Raw genomic sequence first — 23,630 nt, 5'->3', positions numbered from 1 at the left:
AGGGGCAGAAAGAGAAGCTGACCTAGGTCCCCAGTCTCCTCCTTCCTGCTCTATCTGCAAGGGAGCCACCCCTGCTAGAGCTGCTTCTCCCTAGGGTTAACCCCGGGGTGCCCTCAAGCCAAGGGGCCTAGGTATGAATCTTGGATCTATTACTAACTCAAGAGCAGGGCCTTCCAGTTCTTTGGCAATGTTTCTCATTTCTAAAATAGGGCTCAAAATAATAATTCCAAAAAAATAAAATAATAGTTCTACCTGTCTCACAGCTTTTTGTTTTTTTTGGAGGTGAAAATAATAAGATTTCCAATTTCATTCTGGCCTATCCTACTCCCAGCCGCCTTACTCCCTCTCTCTTCCACAGTGCGTTCTGCAAGTTAACTCCCTGCATCCTCATCCTCTGAGGGTCCCGTGCATCGTCTCGTGCCCAGCATAACACGGAGCCGCGAGGAGAGACGGATGTTCTAGCTCTGTGTTGCCACATGAACACTGTCATTCTTCCACACTCGGGCAATAGTCCACCTTGCTGGAAGCACCACTGCCTGATCTCCCACTGTTTAATCCTTCTCATCACTGTCCACTTCTCAATCGTTCTTTCAGAGTCTAAGGGTTTTGATGTTAGTCCTCCTCTTCATTCTGTCTTGCATCACTGTGGAAAATCTCCTTGCTCAGGAGCATGACCCAGCAATGCCCTAACTTTATACAGCCTTGATGTCCTCAGCTCCAGCACTCTCCACCTGCACTCCAGCAACACTCCCAGTTCTACACCTTTAGTCTTCTCAGCACCCCAAGCCCCTCCGCTGCTACCATCTTCACTTCCAGGATTCCTGCTTTCTGATCCCAACATTCCACCCTTTGGGCTTTCTCACTCCATTAACTCAATACCAGCTTTTCTACTCCATTGAGGTCCCCAGCTCCTCAATTCTCCTTTTTTCTGGATCCATCAGCTCCTCCCAGTTTTCGTTACTTCCCTACAAAGCCTAGGCCCCATGGTGGAGTATATCCACTGGGCTCTCACAAACCCCATCTATTGTCTTCCTACCTCACCTTCTCTAAAACTCAATATAGCACTCCAAATGAATCAAATTATCTACTCTCCCTGCACTGATAGCCAGATTATGGTGCTGTCGGAGAAAAAAAAATATCACACTGCCATACAGATGAGGTTGCCACAGAGCCACAGTCCCAATCCCAGGAGGCTCAGCACCAGATGGCAGCTCCACTCCACACCCTCACCATCCTCCCAGCCCCCCGACCTCCCCTGCCTCTGCCCTCCCCAGAGGGAGGTCCCCACAGTGGATCTGCTCCTCCACAGAGAAATTCGAGGCTATTAGACATGCACTCCCTCAATGTCACACCCTTTTACCTAGAAAATGACTGTACTTACACTATCTTTGCCTCTTCCCCTCCAGTGTCAAAAGAAGAGGTGCTGCCCTCCTTCCAAGGCTAACATTTCTAACCCGTTGTGTCCTCTGAGACTTAGCTCCACCGATCATCTCCTCTCAAATATATCTCTGATGCTTCCTCCTCCACTGATGTCTTCTCCTCAGCAAATGCACTCAAGTCTCTCCATCTGAAAGTGTCTCTGTCTCTCTCTCATGCTGCCTCACACATACCCAAATTCCCCTTTCAACACTATAACCCAAGGTCCACTGTGAGGTAATACTTTCCCTTACTTACTCTTCAGTCCTAGGCTCCTGGGAAGAGTCTCAACTTTCTCTGCTTCCATCACTCCTAAACCTCCTCTACCTATTTTCTGAAATGGCTCTTGCACTGTTATGGAATTAAGCCACTCACTCTAAAGCATTGGGCAGTCATAACCTTTCTGACTTTCCTGGAACTCTTCTTTGAGTTTCTACAACACTATTGTTTCCCTTTCAATACCTCCGTCTGTGGCCACTCCTTCTCAATCTCCCCTACTTCCACTCTCCAAGTGTTGGTGGGCCTCAATCACACGTTTATTATTTTATTTTTATTTTCTCATTTTTACATCATGCCTGTGTCACCTCATCCATACCCACTGCTTCCGCTATGAGTAATATGATAAAAGCTCCCTAAGCTACAGCCAAGACCTCTCTTCCAGCTCAACCCATTTTATACCTGCTTGTCTGGCCAGGATTAAATAAGTGCAAAACCAAACTCATTCTCTTTCTAACCAAGCCTGTTCTGTATTTCTCATCTTGGTGAATAGTACTATGAGCCACCTAGCCACCCACCCTAGAACTCCGTGTTATCTTCCATGGGTCCCTCATTCCTCTGTTCCATTACACAATCGTGTATACAGGGCTGATGAGTCTGTCTCCTTAATAGTTCTCAAATCTGCTCTTCCCTCTCAAATTCCACTATTGTTGTCTTAAAGGTCCCCATCACTTCTTGCTGTCTGCCCTCTACCACGAACTAAGGTTTTTTTCCAAAACACAAACAATCCTATTTCTCTCTTGAACTCATCACTTAGGAGAGAGGTTGGATTCCTCAGCACAGCACAGAGGACAGGTTTGTGAGATCTGGCAGGGCCTGTCACCCACCTTCTGTCCCTTCACCAGACAGGCCCTGCCTCTGGTTCTCTCATCCTCCTGTGCCTTTCGCAGCGTGCTCCCTGGCATTGGGGGAGGACCCATCCTCCCTTGGCCACTGTCAAATCCCAACTCATGCTTTAAAGTTTGCTGCAGACTCCCCCGCTCCACGAAGTCCTGATGCCCCTGAGTGGTTAGCTGCACACTACTCTCCACACATCTGTACAGTCCAAGCCATGGCCCGTGAGCCACATGCAGCCCAGGATGGCTTTGAATGCAGCCCGACACAAACCTTCTTAAAACATTATGATTTTTTTTTCTTAGTTCATCAGAGATTGTTAGTGTTAGTATATTTTATATGTGGCCCAAGACAATTTTTCTTCTTCCAGTGTGGTCTAGGGAAGCCAAAAGATTGGACACCCCTTGCCTAAAACCTGTCACAGTACAGCTTTCTATCTCCTCCATTGCACCATGAGCTCCTTGCAGGGAGGAATTTTGTCTTTTTCATCTCTTTCTCACTAGAACCGACAAGGTGTCCAGCCATAACAAGCACTCAGCAACTGTTTGTAGAAGGAAGTAAGGAAGAAATTGGCCTTTATTATAAAGTACTCCCACAACTGGGAAATAAAATTATTATCTGAACATTACTAACAAAAATACACATATAATGACTGAGATTCGCCTTTGGAAGAAGTCACCACAACCCTATGCAAATCTCTAAATCTTTCCCTTTTCTCTCAGTCCAACTCTTTCATAATTCTGACCCCTCTCTCCATGGCCTAGAGGCTGCCACCCCATAGTTTACCACTCCGGGCAACCTCCCACTAACTCCTGAATATCCTGGCCTCCTATCTTTCTGCCATAGCTTCTCGGCAAACTAAGGCTAATCCAACTACCTGCCTTCCCTGCTCTCACAGCCAGGCTATGAGCATGCTGGAGGAAAATCACGCAAACCTGCAGATTTAGGGCTACATAGAATCACACTCGACTGCCCCAGATGATCCTTTGAAAGTATAGGGCAACATTTCATGTGTCCTTCATTGACCATCATTCCTATTCCCCAAACCTGTATCACGTATTTTCAAGCTCCCAGCCCCGCACCTGATGCTTCCCCACCCACCCCGTTCCTTTCAGCAGAAAACCCTGCCTCCTACTTTCCTGCATAAGTTGAGGACATCATGTGAGAGTCTCTTTAATTTCCTAGACACCCACTCCCTAGCCTCACACGCCTTCTTTTAATGCAGTTTCAGGAAGAGGTGGCTTTTCCCCATCCAGTCTAACAGCACCTCTGCATCTGACTCTCTCCATCTCCATAGAAATGTGACTCACTGGCTGTCCTCTTTCTCCCGAACCTACTACCTACTGGCCCATTCCCCTCATCTTAAAACAAAACCAAACCAACAAATGAAACCTCCCTCCAGTCCTGCATTACCTTCTAGCTTCCATTCCCTGCCCTTCCGTTTCCCATCACAGTCAAGTGTCTTTAAAAACACTTTTTTGAAGTATTTCAAACATATCAGAAAAGTAGGGAATAATACGATGATCATCATTTCATGTTGTTTTGCCCTAATAAAACAAGACAACTGGAGCTAAAACTCCCTCAAGCCCCTCACCAGTCTCATTACCTTTGCTTCCTCCCTAGAGGCAACCACTGACCCAAAATTAGTCTTCCTGTCCATGATTATGCACTTCTACTACAGATGTTCCTATAAATATGTAGTACTGCTTTTCATGTCTGTACATTTACATAAGTGATATCATATTTCTCATATTCTGCCACTTGCTTTTTACTCAACGTTATATTTTCAAGATTTATCCTTGTTAATACATATAGCTCCAGTTCATTTTAATTTTTGGCAAGTGCTCCATTATGTGATGATATACTAACATTTGTTGTCTAGTTCCTTAGAAGAGCAGTTTCTACACTATGCTCTTCCTATGTCTCCTCTCCCATCCCCACTTTTACCTCTCCAGCCTGCCTTCTGCTCTTCTCACACTACTCAAACTGCCCTTGTCAGGGTCCCCAGTGACCACATTGCTGCTAAACCCAGAGGACACTTTCAGCCTTTGTCTTCCTGGCCCTCTTTGCAACATTCTTCTCTAGATTTCCTTCTCCTGGGGCTCTCTTCCTTCCTTCCCCCTTCTCTGAGCTCTCAATCGCCATGACCTTCGTGACTGTCCTTCAAGACCAGTGGCTCTCAATGAGGTTGGGGAGATTTTGTCCCCAAGGGACAAAAAATCCCGACAATATCTGGAGACATTGTTGATAGTCACCCCTGGAAAAGAGGCGCTATTGGCATTTAGTGGGCAGAGGCCAGGGATGCTGCTCAACATCCTACAATGCACAGGACAGTCTCATAGCACGATGAATCATCCAACCCCAACTGCCAGCAGTGCTGAGGTTGAGAACCCCTGGTCTAGATGTTGGTCTTCTATGAGGTTCTGATCTGAGCCCTCTTCCCTTCCTACTCTCCACTCTCTTTCTGGGTCACCTTGCCTACTCTTGGAGCCTGCAGAAATAGCTGGACAGGCTACGATTTCCTAGGATTCCCAGAGATTCCACTAAACATGCACTGAAGACATTTCCAGCCCAACAGCTTGCCTTGAGGGCTGGACTTACCCGGACGCTGGGCCGCTCTGGAGTGACCTCGGACACCATGTTGTGGTTGGGTATGTCACTGTTGGTGGTAGCCGGGCGTTTCCCACCTGTTTTATTGGACATGTCCAAGGCTGATCTGATTTCAAGTCAACCAGAAAAAAGAGATTGGTGAGAGCCAAGAAACAATGGAAACCACCCATCCCTTTTCCACACCCTGCCACCCACTGTTTCAGCATCAACACAAAATTAGATCTCTTGAGTGCCATTGAGCAGTCACCTCAGCCACTCCTTCAACCCTTCTGAAATTATATGCTGGTGACCTTGGACAATTATTTATTTTTTGAGACCGCATCATGCTCTGTCACCCAGTCTGTAGCCAGTGGCACAATCAGGACTCACCACAGCCTCGAACTCCTAGGCTCAAGTGATCTTCCCACCTCAGCCTCCATAGGAGATGGGACCACAGGCATGGGCCACCATGCCCAGTTAATTTTTATTTATTTATTTTTTTTAGAGAGACAGAATGTCACTATGTTGCCCAGGATGGTCTTAAACTCCTGGACTCAAATGATCCTCCCACCTTAGCTTCCCAAAACGCTGGGATTACAGGCATGAGCCACCTGTTCCCGGCCCTGGACATTTATTTTAAAAGTCTAGACCCTGGGGCTCCAGAAATCCTTTTCCTCTACTTTAAAAGACACAACTGCCTAGTGGCCTATGAGAGTAGATTAATTAATCCTCTTTTCTCTTCTCCTTTCATTCGGTGAGCCAGGATCCACAGTGAGAGGAATTAGCATTTGGCTCTCATGATCATATCAGATTTTCTCAGCTCTTCCCTCAAAGGCCCCTGGGTGCTATGCCAGCCTCACACCTGTTTTCTACTCCATCAGCTCAACCTGCGGGGTACGCCAACCTGGCTTCTGCTAGACCCTAGGAAAAGTGGATGAGGGTGTCAAGCCAGATGGGTCTCAGATGCTTCCAGTCCTCAGAACCGAGGTGACTGACTGCAAAGCCCTTCTGCTTTCCTTTCCCCTCCCCGTTGCCTTCTGCTTTCCAGCTGCAAGGAGGCGGTGGGATGGTAGTGGTTAAGGACAGAAAGGCCAAACAGCAAGTAGGGGACACACTTACATTTTCAAGTCAAATGTTTTGTTTTCGTCTGGGACCTGGCCAGTCACTGGGTGTAGAAATGTGTTCCTTCTTTCATTGTGGCTATAGAGGGAAAAACAGAAGAGTCATGGTAAAGATGAAGACGGCAGAGACAAAAACCAACATGTGGACAGACCCTGGGTGGTGACAGGGACAGGTGACCATGTAAGGAGCTTGTGCCTCTGTCCTCCAGGGGGATCCATGGGAGGCCTGGGCTGACATCTGGATGAGGGTGGGGGCAGGGGGCGGGGAAAGGAAGAAATGAAACCTGGTCACCTCTCACGAGTCAGTGCTAACTACTTACTAAAGTTATCTGGGGCTGGAAACAAGCCACACTGAACTCTTTCAGTGCTTATCCTAAGTGTGGGGAAGAGGGGTTCCAACAGCCAGTTCAGCACATCAGGGCCTCATGCGTGGCAGGTTCTCTCCCAGGGACAGAGCCTGCCGGTGAGCCACATTTAAAAAAAAAAAAAAGCTCCCTCATTATTTGCTGAAAAAACTTTCTTGTGACCTTGGACTCCTTCTCCTTCTCCTGCTTTATGTTGTGTCTCTTTCTTAAAAGGAAATGGGAGCTCGAAAAACTCCATTCTTGAGCTTGGGCTTGGACCCACCCACACTCTAAGTCCAGGGTCTCCTGTCCAAGGGCTGCTTGATGTCATTGAGACCTCAGGGGCTGTCAGGTATGAAGGTCAGTGGTAGCTCAACAGTCCAATCTCATTAAGGGATGCTGTGGCCAGGAAAGGGGCAGGGTGTTGTGAGGACGGCCTGCCAGGAAGCAGAAGGGAGCAGGAACCAGGGGTTGGGGGGTCAGGGGGTAAGTGCAGAGGCAGATGGGGAGCAGCATCGTGGAGGCTCCATGGGAAGACCTGCTGTGGCTCCTCCGACTGGCTGAGTGTCAGGAGAGTTCCCAAGGAGGCTCTCAAGGGAGATGGGGAGGAAGGCAGCAGACAGAGCGCAGAGGGGCTGATGCAGCAGGTCTAAGCCGCAATGGCAACCCCTGAGATGGATCCTGTAAGCTGTGACTACTTGACAAGAATGTAGCAGTGGAGATTCAAGCATCCAGCCAGTGGAGGGACTAGACGAGTTAAGGACCTCGTCGCCCATCACTCTTGAGAAATACTGTGAGAACCCAGCGTAGGTGCCAAACTACCGGAAGAAGCAGGCACTAGGCCAGAGGCCATGGAGACTGGGCCACTCAAGCACATCCACAGCAAAGGGCCAGCTCTGCTTGACAAGTGGCAGGTCAGCCAGCAGCAGAGGAAGGAGATCTTAGCTTAGTCCCTTCAGTTGCATCAGAGAAGGAAAATAACCTTTTGGGGGCCCCCTTTCAATAGCCCAGGACACATCCCAACCCTTGGGCTGTCTGCTAAAGCTAAAGATAATATCAAAGACTGTTTTTTTCAGTTTCCAAAGCTGTCACGCTCAGATGTAATCCAAAGACATGCAGGAGATAAAAGCACAGCAGGCAGTGCCTACAGTCTGTGCGGAAATCTGGGCTTTGCAGCTCAGGTTTGCCAGTCAGGACCCAAAATCGGGCGCGTGTCCACCGGGCCTGGGTTCTGAGTCTAGCACGTTGATAAGCCACTCCCTACTTCCCAAACTTTATTCCCACCTCCCTCCCAGGTCCAACAAGGACATGCTCCTCAATTTAATCACAGGGGATCTTTGCAAGGAAGGGTCACTGTTTCCGGTGACCCTTGTCTGCCCCTGATTCTGTCCCATCTAGTGGTCTGGGGGGCAAGCAGTCTGCGGCAACTACAGTGTCCTTTGAGGTGTCAAGTTGTCTGCTTTTTCCCAGTGGCGCAGGGCACCCGCCCCCTGCCCTGACCCTCCAGTCTCCTTCTGCTCTGCGTGTTCCCGATGATAACTGCTGGAATCTTCCCTGCAGGCACTGGCATAGACACACACACACACACACACACACACACAGAGAAAGCGTACACACACAGTCTGCTGCCAACCATCACAAGACTTCTAGGGAATGGCACATCTCTCCTAGCCCCAGACTTTCCTACCCAGCAACCCCTACAAATGACGTCCTCATTCTATCCCGGCACTACCAATTTCAAAATAGCTTCCCCTTCACAAGCACTGCAATGCAGCAACCATTGACCTAACTATGCTTCCTTCTCCAGGTCATCTCAAGCAGACCCCTTACTCTGAAGCCCCCGGATCCAAGCAGGATGAGCTGCCAACTCAGCTTGCTGTGACTTAACTTGGCTCATGATCTGTGGAAGAAATCCCTACCTGACCCGTCGATCAGCCCGAAACTTCAACATCTTTTTGGCAGGTCCGTCCCCAGGTTGGCAGCCTCAGAGGACCTGCCGGCCACCCTGCTCCTACCATGCCTCTGAGAAGTAAGTCCTCGGGTCCAACTGGTAAGGCTGTGGCAGAGATGCAGAGCGATCGGTGGCAGAGACTCTGGCAGTTCCCCCTCCTCCTGGCTCTGGCTCTGGAGAACCAGGAGGGCACTCTCCTTGGGTGGTGGTAGGGGTCGCCTAGGTGCCCTAGTAGGCCTGTGGCTTCCTTGTATTCGGCCAGAATGCTACTGGTCAGAGGACTGGAGGCAGAATAAACAAGGAGGGGATGATATCCTCCCCATTCAGCTCCCCAAGGAGAAAATGCTGAAATAGAGAGACAGACATACACGGAGCAGGTGTAGCACTCCCAGGTAGTCCGACCTCAGTGAGCTAAGGACGCAGAGTAGCGGGGCGGGTGAAGGAGTCTGGGGCTGCGTTCCCATCTGCACGGCTGAAACTCATGCCAGCCCGACCTGTAGGGAGACAGTCCTCCTGCCTCCCCAATTCCCAACCCACAACACAGGCTCCTAAGCTGAAAATCAACTTGCTTCTCAGAGATCCTTCAGATCCTGTGGGCATAAGGGTTAAATGAAGCTCCAGATTCATCTGCTGTTATTGCTGCCGCTGCTGAGAAGCTGAGATTGATTGAGCAGGTCTCCTTTCCCTTCTGTCAGCCTGCCCAGCCTTCTTCTGTGTGGACAGGAGCATAATGAATGAAGCTCCTCTGCCCCCGTCCCTCCGACTTGCTCCCCTCGGACAGCACAGGGTTGCTTTCCCTCCCTGTGTGGCGGTCCTACAGATGAGAAGCAAGTCGACCAGATGGGCGTGGACGTTGTGGAGCCAGAGCTGGTGGCTGGGATGGGACTGCTCAGGCAATGTTAAAGGAGAGCTTCCTCCCAAGGCTTGCGAGGAATAGGGCGGCAAATGGGGCTTGAGAGGGGGTCATTGTGTGTTTATGGCTGAAAATCTTCCCAGACACGAGATGATACATTCCAGCTGGTGACTGTCAGATCTGCTCAGAAGCAAGGAGGTTTGTATCGATGCTAATTCCCCTGAATTCTTCAGCGGCTAAAGATGGTCAGCGCTCCCCCTTTCCTAATGTCCTTCATGTCTTAGGATCCTTGGACTGCGAGGGCCTTCCGAAGGACATCGCTGCCATCCCCCTGCTTCTAGGCAAGTCTGTTCTCCAATCAATCCTCATTAAGTTCCTTGGTTTTCTGTAAAGAGTTCTAGCAAAGGAGGCTCCAGACCCACTGTTATCTTATCCTGCCAAGATGTTCTTTTTGATATCACGTTTCAGTTCCTCTGGCTTTCTATATTATTCCATTTCGTCTTCACATGACAGATTCCTTTTTTGACCAACGTGGTTCTTTTTAGCAGCACCAGGCAGCCTGCTGACATCACAGTCTGTTGCTATGGCAATTCTGTGATGTCACAACAGACACTGAAAGGAAGGGGCTAATCTAATTTTTTGGATTGAGCAAGAACTTTATCGGGGAATAATGTCATCAGTGAATGGAAAAGCAAATGGACAACATTATTATTTAACCCATAATGAGACATGTTGGTACGATATAACTGGGGTCAACCGCTGCTGATATTTAAATAGCTTAATCTTAAATCCAGAAGGTCAATACATTCAGCTATTTCATGGGACTTTTGCAAATGATTTATCCTGGTGAGAGGAGGCCTCGGTTTTCAGATCGCTTCCTTTCCCTGTCCCTAATCCAGTTTCTTGGGCCCTCTCCTGATGCCCGGTTGAGGTTCCTGCCCATACAAAACAGGTGCTCGATAAATATTTGTTGAATGAATGAATAATAGAAACTCTCCAGCCCTGACTTAATTTTTAACCACCTGCATTTGGAGTTTGACATTCTATCACCAAGGGCTTCCCTATCTTAGCTCTCTCTTAAAATTAATTACTTCCTCTCCATGAGAGAAGCTCTGCTTCTGCCCCCTCGCCCCCTCACTCAGCTTCCCTGCCTAGCTCCCCCTTGAATACATAGCTTGGCTTTGATCCACCTTCAGTAGGAGGGGAAGAAAATTAAGCTCATCTGCACAGAAGGAGGAGGGGGTAGGGGTGCTTTGGGAAAATGAGCTTTCTTCCTCTAGAAGGCAAAAATATCCCCTTTCTCTTCAAGCTGAGCTCAGGGGCCTCCCACAGCCTTTGCTTAAGCTGCAAGTTAAATTACTTCTCCTATGCCCTGTAAAGATAGCACGAGGGAGTAGGAACGAAGGCAGGCTTGGGGCTTCCCCTGCTCATCGAGAGCTCCGAAATCCTCTGAATTAAGTCTGCACACAGAATGTCTAGCAGGGGTTCTTTCCCTTTGCCAACAAACTGCACAGTATGGCAGATTTTCATTTTAGTTAGACATCAAGAAGAACTTACAAGAGGCAGAACATTAAAAAGGGAAACGATAGGTAATCTGTTTTCTCCTTCCTCTCTCCTTCCTTTTGGGATGTCGAAAGGCTTCCATTTGTCAAGGACAAATGATTATGAATCTATGAATACATATCCAAATGGACCTCTCAAATTCCGCCCAAGAGAAGGGAAAATTTCAGGTGGTAAAAGAGATCGTGTGGTGGAGGTAGAAGCAGTCCTAAACTCCAGAGCAGTCCAGTTGGTGGTCACTTATGCACTATGAGGGTGGCCCTGATGGCAGTGCCGTCAGTGGGAACAAATATGGCAGGACCAAACATTCAGTCCAAGATCCAACCTGAGTTAGCAATGTGACTTTATTTCTTGGGCCCTTAGTTTTCTCATGTGTAAATGAGGTACCTTCTAACTATATGAAATAATAGTGCTCGCTTCACCAGCACACATGCTAACTCTATGAAATAATAGCTGTAAACTTTCAAAATGTGGACCATTTGATGCAGAAGAGATAATGGCTGTGAAAAACAAATTAAGAAATATGCCAGATGCAAGAGCGAAAAAATGAAAAACACATAGTCCCAGGCTTAAGAAGATTGTGTATGCAGCATGGCTGGGAGTGCCAGGGGCAGGCACTCTGGAAGTCCCAAGACCAATAAATTACAAAGAAAAGAAGCAGATCCTCTCCATTTTCCAGGCCTTTGTCTCTGCACCTACTTAAAGCTTTCCTGTAGTTCAAGAGACATCCTCAGCCCCTACAGCACCTCACATAGAGATAACACTGCATTGTTTCATCTCCAAACATCCCCCTGGAGAGTCAGCATCCACATGCAGTATACCTGGCACTACACTGTCAAGAGTGGCAAAAATTAATCCAAGTTTCATGATCTTTTGTAGGCATGCATGTTCACACATGTGCACACGTGCACACACACATCCAGGCTGGATGCCTGGAACCCCACTGTGATCAATATTGAACGACTGGAGAGATACTCCACTCCTTCCACCCACTGGGCCTCTCTTGATTATCTGCTGTACACCAAGCTGCTTCATTTCCATAGCTCCTGAGAATCTGCTGACAAAGAATTAGCCCTGGCCTGGCTTCCCCATCCTGAGGATGCCTTGGCTTCCAGCATTACAGCTCATTAGGTTGAGAGAGGTTTGCGTGCAAGGCAAGTGGAAAGGGGGTCCCATCCCTCCCACTTCCTTCTTTCTCCTAGCTAGCAAATTCCAAGCCGAGACTGTCCACACTCCAGGGAGGATTGCTGCTGCCACAGAGGAGGGGAAGGTGGGGAGAGGGTTGGTTCCTGCTCTGTGCCTCCCCATCTGGATCTCATCATTATTTTCAAGGAGGCTTATCTGCTCCAGCATCCTGTCCCAATTAAAAACCAACTCAGTTTATGTCTCCAGCCATTTTCATGCACCTGACTCCTGAAGCTCCCCCTGCCATCTCCAGGAGAAAATACACTTTCCTAGCCACTTCTCATTTGAAGCTCTCTGGTTTCCTACATATTGCTGCCACATAAAGAAGAGGTCAAAGAGGGTCAGGCCCTGGCAGCCCCTCTAGGTATTTGCAGGTAGGAAGGAGCTCCTCCAAACAACACTGCCTTAGCCAGGCATGGTGGCACATATCTGTAGTCCCAGCTACTCAGAGGCAGAGGCAGAAGGATCACTTGAGCCCAGGAGGTCGAGACTGCAGTGAACTATGATCGCATCACTGCACCCCAACCTGAGGTGCAAGACTCCCATCTCTAAAAATAACAGAGTAAGACCCCCGTCTCTAAAAACAACAGAGCAAGACCCTGTCTCTAAAAAACAGAGTAAGATCCCCATCTCTAAAAAACAAAAAAAAAAAGTAAGACCCCCATCTCTAAAAAACAACAGAGCAAGACCCCCGTCTCTAAAAACAACAATACCCACTGTCTCTCCTCCATGTGCTCCTTGAAGATCAAAATACCAGTTCTCTGGGTGCTGGAGACCAGCTGCCAGTGGTTGTCATCCAGCCTTGTACTTGCTTTTGCCTTTCTTCTTTGCCCTTGCTCATCCCCCACTTTGATGCCACAGTTATTTCCAAAGTGTCAAGAAGATGGTACGTCTCTGCCCCAAGCCAGTTTATTGAAACGTCCTAAGCTACTCAGCTGCATGTCTAGGAGACAAGACCCATGCTGCTCCCTTTCCTGCTTAACTCTGCCCATCCTCACCACACCCCCAGCCCCATCCCAAACCTGTTATGGGCGGTTATGGAAGGCTGGGCGTGTTCTATGTGAGCCCAGCTCCCACCACAGACAGAAGATAGAAGAGATGGCTCCATGGACAAGGGAGAGAAATCACAAATCAGGGGGCTAGGTCCAGGTTTCTTCCCTTCCAGCCCAGGTGCTCTCCTTCCCCCATTCTCTCACTGTAGTGTCTCCCAGCCCCTGCTCTGGGCCTGGGTGGTCCCTTATCCCTATGAGAGGAGATAGGAAGGCCTAAGATGGCAGGCTGAGAGCAGGAGGGCAAGGTGTACTTCAGTCAGGGTAATGGGTTCGAGCTCGTGTGTGTGCACGCACATGTGTGTGCATGAGAGAAAACATGGAGATTATACAGGGGAACTTCATTCTGACCTCCCACCCTAGCTTGGTTCGTCTTTAAACTTGTTGTTTCACTTTATGGAATTCTATTTGTCTTCCGAAAAATGAAGACAACCAAAGTAGACAGCATAACCATGCCAGTGATCCATGTTGGTGGGTGAAAAGCTGCTCCCCCAAGTCCCTCGAGTGTCCCTGCCCCACCTCTGGGCCAGAGCCTGAGACCTCCTCACATCTCCGTGACCCAGAGACAAAAGAGTTAATGCCTGGCACCACAGGGCCCTCCAAGACTCCAGTCCAACGTCCTTTCTGGTTGATGAATTATTGAATATCATTCCCGGGTACAGCCAGACCTTAACTGTCTCAACACTGAAGTGTCTTCCAATTGCGGAGAACTGCGATTCTACCACCAGAAGCTGCCATGGGCAGACTGGGAGACACTTTCTCCTTCACCCTGACCCAACTTGGAGAACTGGGGCAATCCAGCTCCCTGGAGCTCCTCCTTGTGCTGTGTGCTCTTGTTTTGTTCCCTTCTAAAGAGAGGGGAAATTCAAAGGAGAAGCAGCTGCCTACAGCTCTGGATTTTCCTCCTCTCAGCCTTTCCTCAGTAGCTAAGCCAGACAGAAGCAGAGAAAAAAGGCCCCAGCCCCCTCGCCTCCAAGTTGCCTTCTCCTGACAGCCAGCAATGTGGAACGGATCCCAAGGGGTAACAGGGCAGGGCAATAATTAATTATGCCCCACCCCCCTTCCAGCTCTGAGTTGAATCTCAAACCCCTGCCCTTCAGAGGCTGAGGCAGCCCAGCTGTCCACCACCGGGTCTACAGAAGGTCACTGAAACCATGTCTCTGCATCCCTAACTCAGCAGATCTGCTTCTGGTGTCCTACGGAGAGCAGCAATCCCACCCTGCCCCACCCCACAAAAGGAATTTTACAAAGTGGATGTTTGGAGAGTTATGAAGCTGGCTGATTTCTCTCCTTCCCCATCATCAAAAGCTACCAGTGCCTTCTTGGTTCCCAATCCAGCAATTTGAGAATCAAGCTGTCTGGTGTCTTAGTTTTCTCATTTTAACAGGGAAACAAAGGTATTGAGTGATGCCTTCTTCAGTAGACAACACAAATCTCCCACTGGACGAGACAGCAGAGGAAGAAAGGTTATGATGCTCTGAAGGCATATGGAACAAAGAGAAAAATAAAACTCATGCAGTCTCTGGTCCTTACCCTGGGAGGGAGGCAAGGAAGGCCCATTTCAGAATCAGGGAAGCGGAGGTGCACTGTCCCAGCTATAGTGACAGGAGAGGTCAAAGTTTGAGTTTTCTTGGGCTTCCCTCTTTCTGTCCCTGTGATGCACCCAATCTGAGCTCCTCATCTCTGGGAAAGCAGGAGAGAGCTTCATGGTTCAGGGGGAGATGCCGGCTTTTCAAGGTCTGCTCCAAGAACACAGTAATGAGGCCACAAACCTTTTCACTGATAACATCTGTGGGCTACAGGTCTAGGGACTGTGTGTGATGTGGGCTGGGGGCTACCCATAAACATTAGTCTGACAACAGCTGCCTGGATGTGGGGCTTGGAAGGGCAGCCACACACACACTGTCCACAGCCTGGCCTTTATTGCTGTGCCCCTGCCCAGCACCTCACACACAGGGGAACTGAATAACTGTTTGAGTTTGATGCAGCAGCTGTAGGGCAGGCCAGCAGGCTCACCACTGCCTGGAGGAGGGGGCATGTGCTGTTCCGGTTGGGATGCTGAATAGCGGCTGAAGGAGACAGGAGCTCAGCCTCAAATCCCTCTTGCGGGGATCAGTATGCACGGTGCATTTGCTTCATGCCCCCTCCTGTCCCTCCCCTCCCTACTGGCCAGCCAGACTCTGATAAGAGTCTACAAAGCAGAAGCTTTGCCTTGGGAAGAGGAAAGCAGTAAACCAGCTAGAGTTGGAGAGCAGGAACCTCCCGGCTGGAGGGTAGCATGACAAGGGTTGAGGGCCAACAGCAGGCTCTAAGTTAGTGCTGCTCCTCACCTGCCCAAGGAGACCCATTCTGCCTCTGGCCTACAAGGAGGGCTCAGCTGATCTTCTCTCTCAGACTGGGAGTAATAGGGTAAGCTAGAGGCAGGTGGATTGTGGGAAATGTTGAACACTTCCCCTGTACATGGGGAGCTTGCCAAGGGCTCTGAGGGCAGAGCGATATCCCTGCACTGCTGCCTGCTGGTGGAGGATCCAAAGGGAGCCTAGGAACAAGGGCCACCATGGAACCAACCAGAAAACTACTGTGCCTAGGAGAGCACTTGCTGCAGACTGAGACAATCCTTTGTGAGCTCCCCTGACATCCCGGAGAGGAAGAGGGAGATCTGGAAAGGGATTTGGAGAGTTGTGAAAAAAGCTGGCATGTGATGGCAAGGAATGGACAGCGTGTGGATTGTCCTTAAGGAAAAGGATAAGGCCGGTGGTCTCAGAGTCAGGAGTCTTGATAACTAACCAGTACCGAGTCACTGTCCCTTTCTGGGTCTCAGTTTCCCCACCTGCAACATGTAACGATACTGGGGTTGCTGGGAAGACTAAATAAGATCACATATTTAAAACCTCTAGAAGAATGCCTGGCGCATCCAGTTGTTTAGTAGTAGCTAATGTTATAATCATTAATAAAATAAGGGAATAAAATAAATAGCACTATCCTAAATTTGCGCCAAGTTGATAGCCACTAGTCGTATGTGGCAGTTCAAATTTTGAATAATTAAAATTAAATAAAATTAAAATTTCAGTTCCTCAGTTACACTAGCCACATTTCACTGTGTCTAAAGAGCCACAGTAGCTAGTGGTTACCATATGGGACAGAATAGTCATAGGAAATTCCATCATTGTAGAACATTCTATTGGACAGCACCAGGCTAGATGTTCTCTAAGCCACCTTCCAGTTTTGAATTCTATGAAATGCAATTCTAAGCCGGTGTATCCTTCCACCAGCTGATGTGAGCTCAGTGTCTTCAGTAAATACAAGTTCCCTCATAGTCCTAAGCTAAGCTAAAAAGAAAGGAAAATCTGCTGTCAACAACAAAAAGTTAAAAATAAAAAATGATATATTCCAAAGTTCACTCCAAATTAATCTGGACAATCCATTGTTTTCGTTTTTTGTGCTTTTTGTTGTTTTTGTTGTTGTTTTGGTTTTTTGTTTGTTTTTATTTTTGTTTTTTTGAGACAGGTTCTTGTTCTGTATTTCAGGCTGGAGTTCAGTGGTGCAATCTTGGCTCACTGCAGCCTCTGCTCCCTGAACTCAAGCGATTCTCCCACCTCAGCCTCCCCAGTAGCTGGAATGTCAGGCATGGGCCACCACGCTTGGCTAATTTGTTGTATTTTTAGCAGACACACGGTCTCGCCATGTTGGCCAGGCTCATTATTTTTAAATCACATGCATTAAGACTCTTCTGCATGGTTTGAAAGTATCATTACTAACAGCGCTGGCCTAGTGGGAAACACTGGAAAATGTCATCCAGCAGCTTAAGAAGAACAGGAGAGAAGAGCTGGAGAAGGAAGAAGAGTTGCGGAGGAGGCTAGAGACACAGAGGACCTGTTCCTCCCTCCTGCTTTCCCTTTCCTTCCTGGATTGTCCAACCTCCAGCTGATGCTTGTGGGAGGAGGAGGAGAGGGAAGTCTTCTGTGGGGCCATTTGGTCCAGAGCAGGAGGAACTGGCATAGAGGAGGACAGGGTAGAGGAAGTACCACCAAGGACAGCAGGCTTAGGATTCTTCATTCCCTGCACCTCCTCTTCCCCACCCTGCACTCATCCAGACCTGGATCCTATGGAAATCACAGGAAAACAACCTGTTCCTAAGCAAACATCGCAAGAAGCAGGTGCCAGAGAGCATCCACTGATAACCAGGGCTTACGGAGGGGAGGGAAGATAATCTCAGAGGAAAGGAAGAGGTGCTCCTAGGCCTAGACCTAGCCTAGAGACCATGCTGGCTACGGCCCAGATAAGGAAAAGAGAGGGCCTGAGAAGGAAGGCAGGGCAGTCAGACAAGGGACACTGCTGTTTCTGCCCTGTCCTGCCACGCAGCAGCCATGAAGAAAGACTGGGCATGGAGGCTGTAACAAGGAGGAACAGAGTGCCCTGGGAGAGGAACAGAGAGGAGGAAAGAGAAAAGGATGCAGCACAGGTGCCAGCCAGGACAGAAGCTGGCCTCTGTAAGTGACACCTGAGTAACAGGTGAGCCTGCCTACACTGGTTGGAGTATATGAGCAACTATTCTGCAGCTGCAGCTTCTGGATGGCCTGGGAATACGACCAGCTGCACAATTTGCAGGGCTCCTTGTGCAAAACTTAAGGATTTCAAGACAGCAACAGCAGAGCATTAAACCAAGCATGTGGAGCAACTGCGCAGGTTGCATCCCCCGTGAAGTCCCTCTGCCTGGGAATAATGATCCCAGTACACTTCTGGGAGTGTAGCGATGGCGGTTGGCTAGTCACATTTGTGGCTGACTCTCAAATAGGAGGCAGAACACAAGTATCCCCAATGCCTCTCCTATACTCTACTTCCCCTTCTTTCTTGGCCTCAAATGCCCAGAAACTTGGCTGCTTCTGCTCTCGCCCCGCTGGGTCTAGTGACTGGCACCTTCCCTCTATTGTGCCGGTTTCTGTTTGCCCATGGGCAGCCTAGCCAGAGGAAGCACCACAGCTGAAAGCCACCAGGGGGTTGGGTTTACCTTATCGCTCAAATCTGCCTTCAAAACTGGCACACAGAGCACCCTGTTCCTACCCAACAGGCTCTCCAGGGCCCCGAATTCCTCCCTAGGTTCAACCTAGCATCACTATGTCATCGAATCTCTTTCCTCCCAAGAAAGAGGCAAGGGAACAAAAGGGATCCTAGCTGGGGGCAGGAGGAGAGTAAAGTCAGCAGTTCCTTTTTGGTGACAGTCTCCCCCCCTTTTTTTTTTTTTTTTTAAACCACGTGGGCATTCATGAGTACACACACAGAGAGATAGCATCAGCTGAGAAAAGCCAGGGCGCCCACCTCCTCCTCCAAGCCAAGGAATTCTTGTCCACACCCCCTGCACAAAACTGTCATTAGAAGGTGCCAGGGTCAAAGAGCACAAATGTTTTGGAGGTTGAAGGGATGAGGGACCTGAAGGGGAAGTTGAGGGAATGGGGGCAGTAGAAATCTAAATGCAAAAGGTTGATTCTCTTTCTTCCTGGATTTCAGTTTTGCTCTCAACTGACAACCTTGTCTTCTTAATGAGTGAAGAGTTCTCCCCGAAACTCTCTGCACCCACCCCCGCCAGGTTCTGTCTTACCCTACATCTCACCACACCTGACTCTGCTAAGTAAAAGGCTAAAACCAGGAGCACAGCCATGCCAGTCTCCTGTGGCTCTGTCCCCTCCGCCTTCCTTCCGTGGCCCCATCCAGGAAATCGGCCCACAAGAGAGGCCGACGCTGCTTCTGCCTAGAGCTACCGAGCCCCTTTCTGGAGACAATGGCTCAGAGAGAGGGAGGAAGAGTAGCGCTCCAGCTTTGTGTTCAGGTCCACACAAAACCATTGTCTTGATATCAGGACAGACAATGGTTTGTATCTCTGGCTTCCACGCTGAGTAGTTCACTCCCTTGGACTAAGATAATTTTAAAGATTTCCTTCTAATACATAGTAATGATACTGGAATCTGGTCTCAAGCTGAGAATTTGTATCTGATTGTAACAAAAGCCCACTCTAGCTGATGGAATGGGTATATCTAGGCTTCCTTTTTCTGTTCCAGAGCTACTCAGACAAACATAGACCAGACAGATAATCACTTACTCACCGGCTCTTCTTTGCTGTTCCCTCTGCTGCCTCTAGTCCTGACTCCTTTCACACTGAGGAATAGGGAGAAGGTTTTCCTTTAATACTCACCAGGTCCCTGGTGGGTAGCAATCATTAACAGCCACACATGCTGGCTGGCCTTAACCCCTTCAGTGCTGGGTTGCCTCAGCCAGCCGGGCTGGCTGATGGACAGCCCTGTCCCTTCTACTCTGCCCTGAGAAAGTAGCAACTCCCACCTGGATGCCATCCACCTGAGTAATGCTGCCACCTCCCATGTGGAGAAGGAGAGCCCTCTAGTCCCACCCAGGCCACCCCGCCTGATTGGAGCACACTCGCAACCTGAGGCTCTTGACTCTGGCACGATGCCCAATTGGATGAGCCCACATTATGAAATATTTGCCTGGCGGGCCAATAGAGGAGCTGGGATCTGGGGGAGGGATGATATTTTTATTTATTCCTGGAGGAAGGAGAGCAGACAAAGATAGTCACAGCATCCCTAGCCCTGGGATGGGAAGCAGTGGGAAGGTGGTCTTCAGATCCACGAAACTGCCTCTAACTGCTCTGTCCAGGTAGAGTGAACTAATTCCTTTCTAAGCAATTTGAGCCTCTGGCTGTTCAGCTAGAGGGTTTTTTGTTTTCTTTTTTTAACCTTAATATCTCTCTGTCCCACTCAGAAGTTTGGAGAGCAGAACCAGGAATTATAATAGAAATTAAGAGGAGAAACACATCATCAGGCAAAGAATTGCTTCTATCTGCATAAACTATGCAACCACAGGTATTGTTTATAGTTCAAAGTTGCAGAAATTATTTTAGCATCTTTGGAGGATACAGATGAAAGGTGAGCAAGAACAAGAAGAGATAAATTCTCTCTTTATCCCTTTAAAAATAGGCAACTGATTTGGGGGAAATCTAAAAGTATCTACAAGTAGGACACATGCAAATCTATGCAGATGCGTGCAAATGAGCAGCGCCAGGCTTGTGAGAGTAAGTCCTTGCCAGGATTTTCCTCATTTGAGGAAGAAATTAGGTAGTCTCTAAATCCCATATCAGAGCATCTCACTAGAGCATAAGGAACTCAATAAGTCTATATTTATTGAGCATTTACTCCATGTGAAACAGAGTGCCTTTAAGTACAGCCCAGTAGGATTTTTCTTTTTCACCATGATCATAAATGGGATATACAGAGAATACAAGTGCCCCCTCTCCCTACACACCCACAATTAATAGCCCTTTCTCCTTTCAGGCCCCAGAGGAGTGATTTGGCGGCTACTCCTCTTGCCAGCCCAGATTTAGTAGCTGGCACCTCCTCCTTATCACCCCTGGTTCCTGTTTGCCTATCAGTAGCCCAGCCGCTATGGCTCAGGACCCTGCTTTAAACATGCCAGGGGGCCTTATCTTATCTCCTGGGCTGCCTTCCTAGCAGCCCGCAGTTGGCTGGCTGGCCAGGTTCCTTAAAGGGGCTGCACCGCATTCCCACTTGCTCCATTCACCCTCAAGAGTATCCCAGAGATCTGGAGGTGTTCTACTTGTGTAGTGTCAGAATTTACCATACCACCCCTCCTTCCCATCCTTTACAGGCACAGCTACTGTAGGGCTGCTACTGAAATTATCTATGACTTAGGACAGAAAGATGCTCATGTTTTTAGAGCCATTGTAAATGTTTATCATGTCATGCAAATGCCCTGCCCCTTGATATTTTCAGGTCCCTGCTCTTTTAAATTGAATTTTCAAGCAAGGGAGGAAAGGCTCAGGATACAAAGTCTATACAGAAAAATCAGTTGTATTTCTATATACTGGCAACAAACAATGAAAAAAGGAAATTTTAAAACACCATTTATAATAGTGTAAAATTAAGGGATAAATTTGACAAGGGATGCGCAAGACCTATACACTGAAAACTATAAAACATTGATGAAAGAAGTTAAACAACATCCAAATAAAAGGAGACAGATACTGTTTTCATGGATCAGGAGACTCAATATTGTTAAACTGTCTATACTCCCCGTATTTTCTGTGGATATAACACAGTCCCAACCACAACCCTAGCAGATCTTTGTAAAGTTGACAAGCTGATTCTAACATTCACATGGAAATTCAAAGGATCCAGAATACCCAAAAGCTTTGAAAAAGAAGAATAGGTTTGGAAAATTTAAACTACCTGACTTCAAGACTTATTGTAAAGCTACAGTTATCAAGACAACATAGTGTTGGCATAAAGACACATGTATAGATAAATGGAACAGAGTAGAGAGTTTGGAAATAAATCCACACATTTTGGTCAATTGGTTTTTCTATAAAGGCAATGCAAAGGAGAATGACAGCCTTTTCAATACATGGCACTGTATTGGTATGATACCAAACAAACAAACAAACAAACAACCTTGACCCTCTCATTAAAAAATTAACTCAAAATGGACCATAGACATAAATGGAAGAGCTAAAACTACAAGGTTTCTAGAAGAAAACACAAGAGAAAATTTTAGTGACTTTGCATTTGGCAAAGATGTCTTAAAAATGACATAAAATGCATCATCAAGAAAAATCAATAAATTGAACTTCGTCAGAATTTAAAAGTTTGCTCTTCAAAAGACACTGTTACAGGCCAGGCACAGTGGCTCATGCCTATAATCCCGGCACTTTCAGAGGCCAAGGTGGGCAGGTCACTTGAAGTCACGAGTTCGAGACCAACCCAGCCAACATGGTGAAATCCCATCTCTACTAAAAATACAAAAATTAGCCAGGCATGGTGGCGTGCACCTGTAATCCCAGCTACTCAGGAGGCTGAGTCAGAGAATCACTTGAACCCAGGAGGGGGAGGTTGCAGTGAGCTAAGACGGCACCACTGCATACCAGCATGGGTGACAGAGTGAGACCCTGTCTCAAAAAAAAAAAAAAAAAAAAAGACATTGTTACAAAAATGAAAAGGTAAGCCATAAACAGAGAGAAAATATTTGCAAAATATATAATGGACATAGGACTTTTATCTAGAACCTATGAAGAACTCTCACAACTTAGTGTTAAGATAGCAAACAACACCAAAGATATACAAATGTCAAATAAGGTACATGAAAAGACAACATCATTAGTCATTAGGGAAATGCAAATTGAAACTACTATGAGCTCTCTCTACCCACACCCACTAGAATAGCTAAAATTTTAAAACTAACCATACCAAGCGCTGGCAAAAATGTAGAGGAACTGGAATGCTCATATACTGCTGGTAAGAATATAAATGGTACATCCCCCTTTAGAAAACAGTTTCCCAGTTTCTTGAAGAGTTTAAACATCCATGCACCATACAACCCACTGACTTCCTGAAAAAAATGAAAGCTTATGTCCACACAATGACTTGTACACAGATGTTCACAGCAGCTTTATCTGTGACAGCCCCAAACTACAAACAACTCAAATGTCCATGAACACATGGGTACAACGTTATGTGTTACATGCATTCAACACAGTACTACTCAGCAATAAAAAGAAATGAATTATTGAAACATGCAACATAATGGATGAATCTTAAAATATTTATACGGAATAAAAGGAGCCAAGCTTCCCTGAAATAAAAGTATATACTCTATGATTCCATTATATAAAATTCTTAAAAATGCAAACTAATCTATAGTGACAGAAAGCAGACCAGTGGTTGCCTGGGGCCAGGGTGGAGGGAGGGATTACAAAGAGGCAGGAAGAAACTTGGGAGTGATGGATATATGTTAATTATCTCAATTGTGGTTATGGTTTCACAAAATGCACCTAATTTTACCCTTTAAATATATACAATTTATCATATACCTCAATAAATCTATGAAAAAGAAAAGCCTTCAATTGAGACATTAAAATGACGACTCCTATTATTGGGCACACCCATTATGTTTTACATGGTGATGGAATGAGGGTGGGAATGGGCAGGGTTTCCTAGTGACCTGCTTTAGTCTGACAGAAATGCTGGTTACAGGCAGAGATGAACATGGGTCCTGAATCTGCCTGTACTCTTCTCATGGATTTAGATCAAATAATGCAGCAGACCTGAACACGGTCTTAATCAAAATAAAGGATTATTTGTTATATGACAGAAGGGAAAATATCAAATAAAATCCTTTACGGTTCACAAAGCACTGTCATCATTATCCCATTTGGTTCTTTTATGGTCTTATGAGGTAGGCAGAAAAGTGTTAGTACCACCCTCACTTTACAAAACAAAAGCCCTGAAGCTGGAAGTGTTGGCTGAGATAACCCACCTCATATACCTGAGGCAAGGCTAACCTCAGGGTCTGTTAACCTCAGTCCGAAGCTCCTTTCTCAGGGCCACAAGGAGCTGCCCCGACCTGGCTGATGCCCACCTGTGTCCCTCA

At 47.5% G+C, this 23,630-nt stretch overlaps 1 protein-coding gene across 22 annotated transcripts in view; it reads right to left on the bottom strand.

The window, feature by feature from the left end:
• Positions 1 to 23,630, bottom strand: part of PLEKHA6 (pleckstrin homology domain containing A6) — a 156,703-nt gene that overhangs the window by 48,736 nt on the left and 84,337 nt on the right. For 19 of the 22 annotated variants that reach the window (XM_050762411.1, XM_050762368.1, XM_050762377.1 and 16 more), the window contains 2 exons: positions 6,235 to 6,315; positions 5,128 to 5,242 (listed from right to left, as the gene is read on the bottom strand). In XM_050762411.1, coding sequence (XP_050618368.1) covers positions 5,128 to 5,242; positions 6,235 to 6,315 — 196 coding nt within the window. Of the gene's footprint in view, positions 1 to 5,127; positions 5,243 to 6,234; positions 6,316 to 8,499; positions 14,374 to 19,272; positions 19,329 to 23,630 lie in introns of those variants that run through there. The other 3 variants (XM_050762494.1, XM_050762484.1, XM_050762466.1) reach the window with 3 other exon arrangements.

Source organism: Macaca thibetana, chromosome 1, assembly GCF_024542745.1.
Source record: "Macaca thibetana thibetana isolate TM-01 chromosome 1, ASM2454274v1, whole genome shotgun sequence".
Taxonomy (NCBI): Eukaryota; Metazoa; Chordata; class Mammalia; order Primates; family Cercopithecidae; genus Macaca; species Macaca thibetana.
The sequence above is the reverse complement of the archived record's forward strand: the minus strand, read 5'-3'. Positions and strand labels throughout refer to the sequence as shown.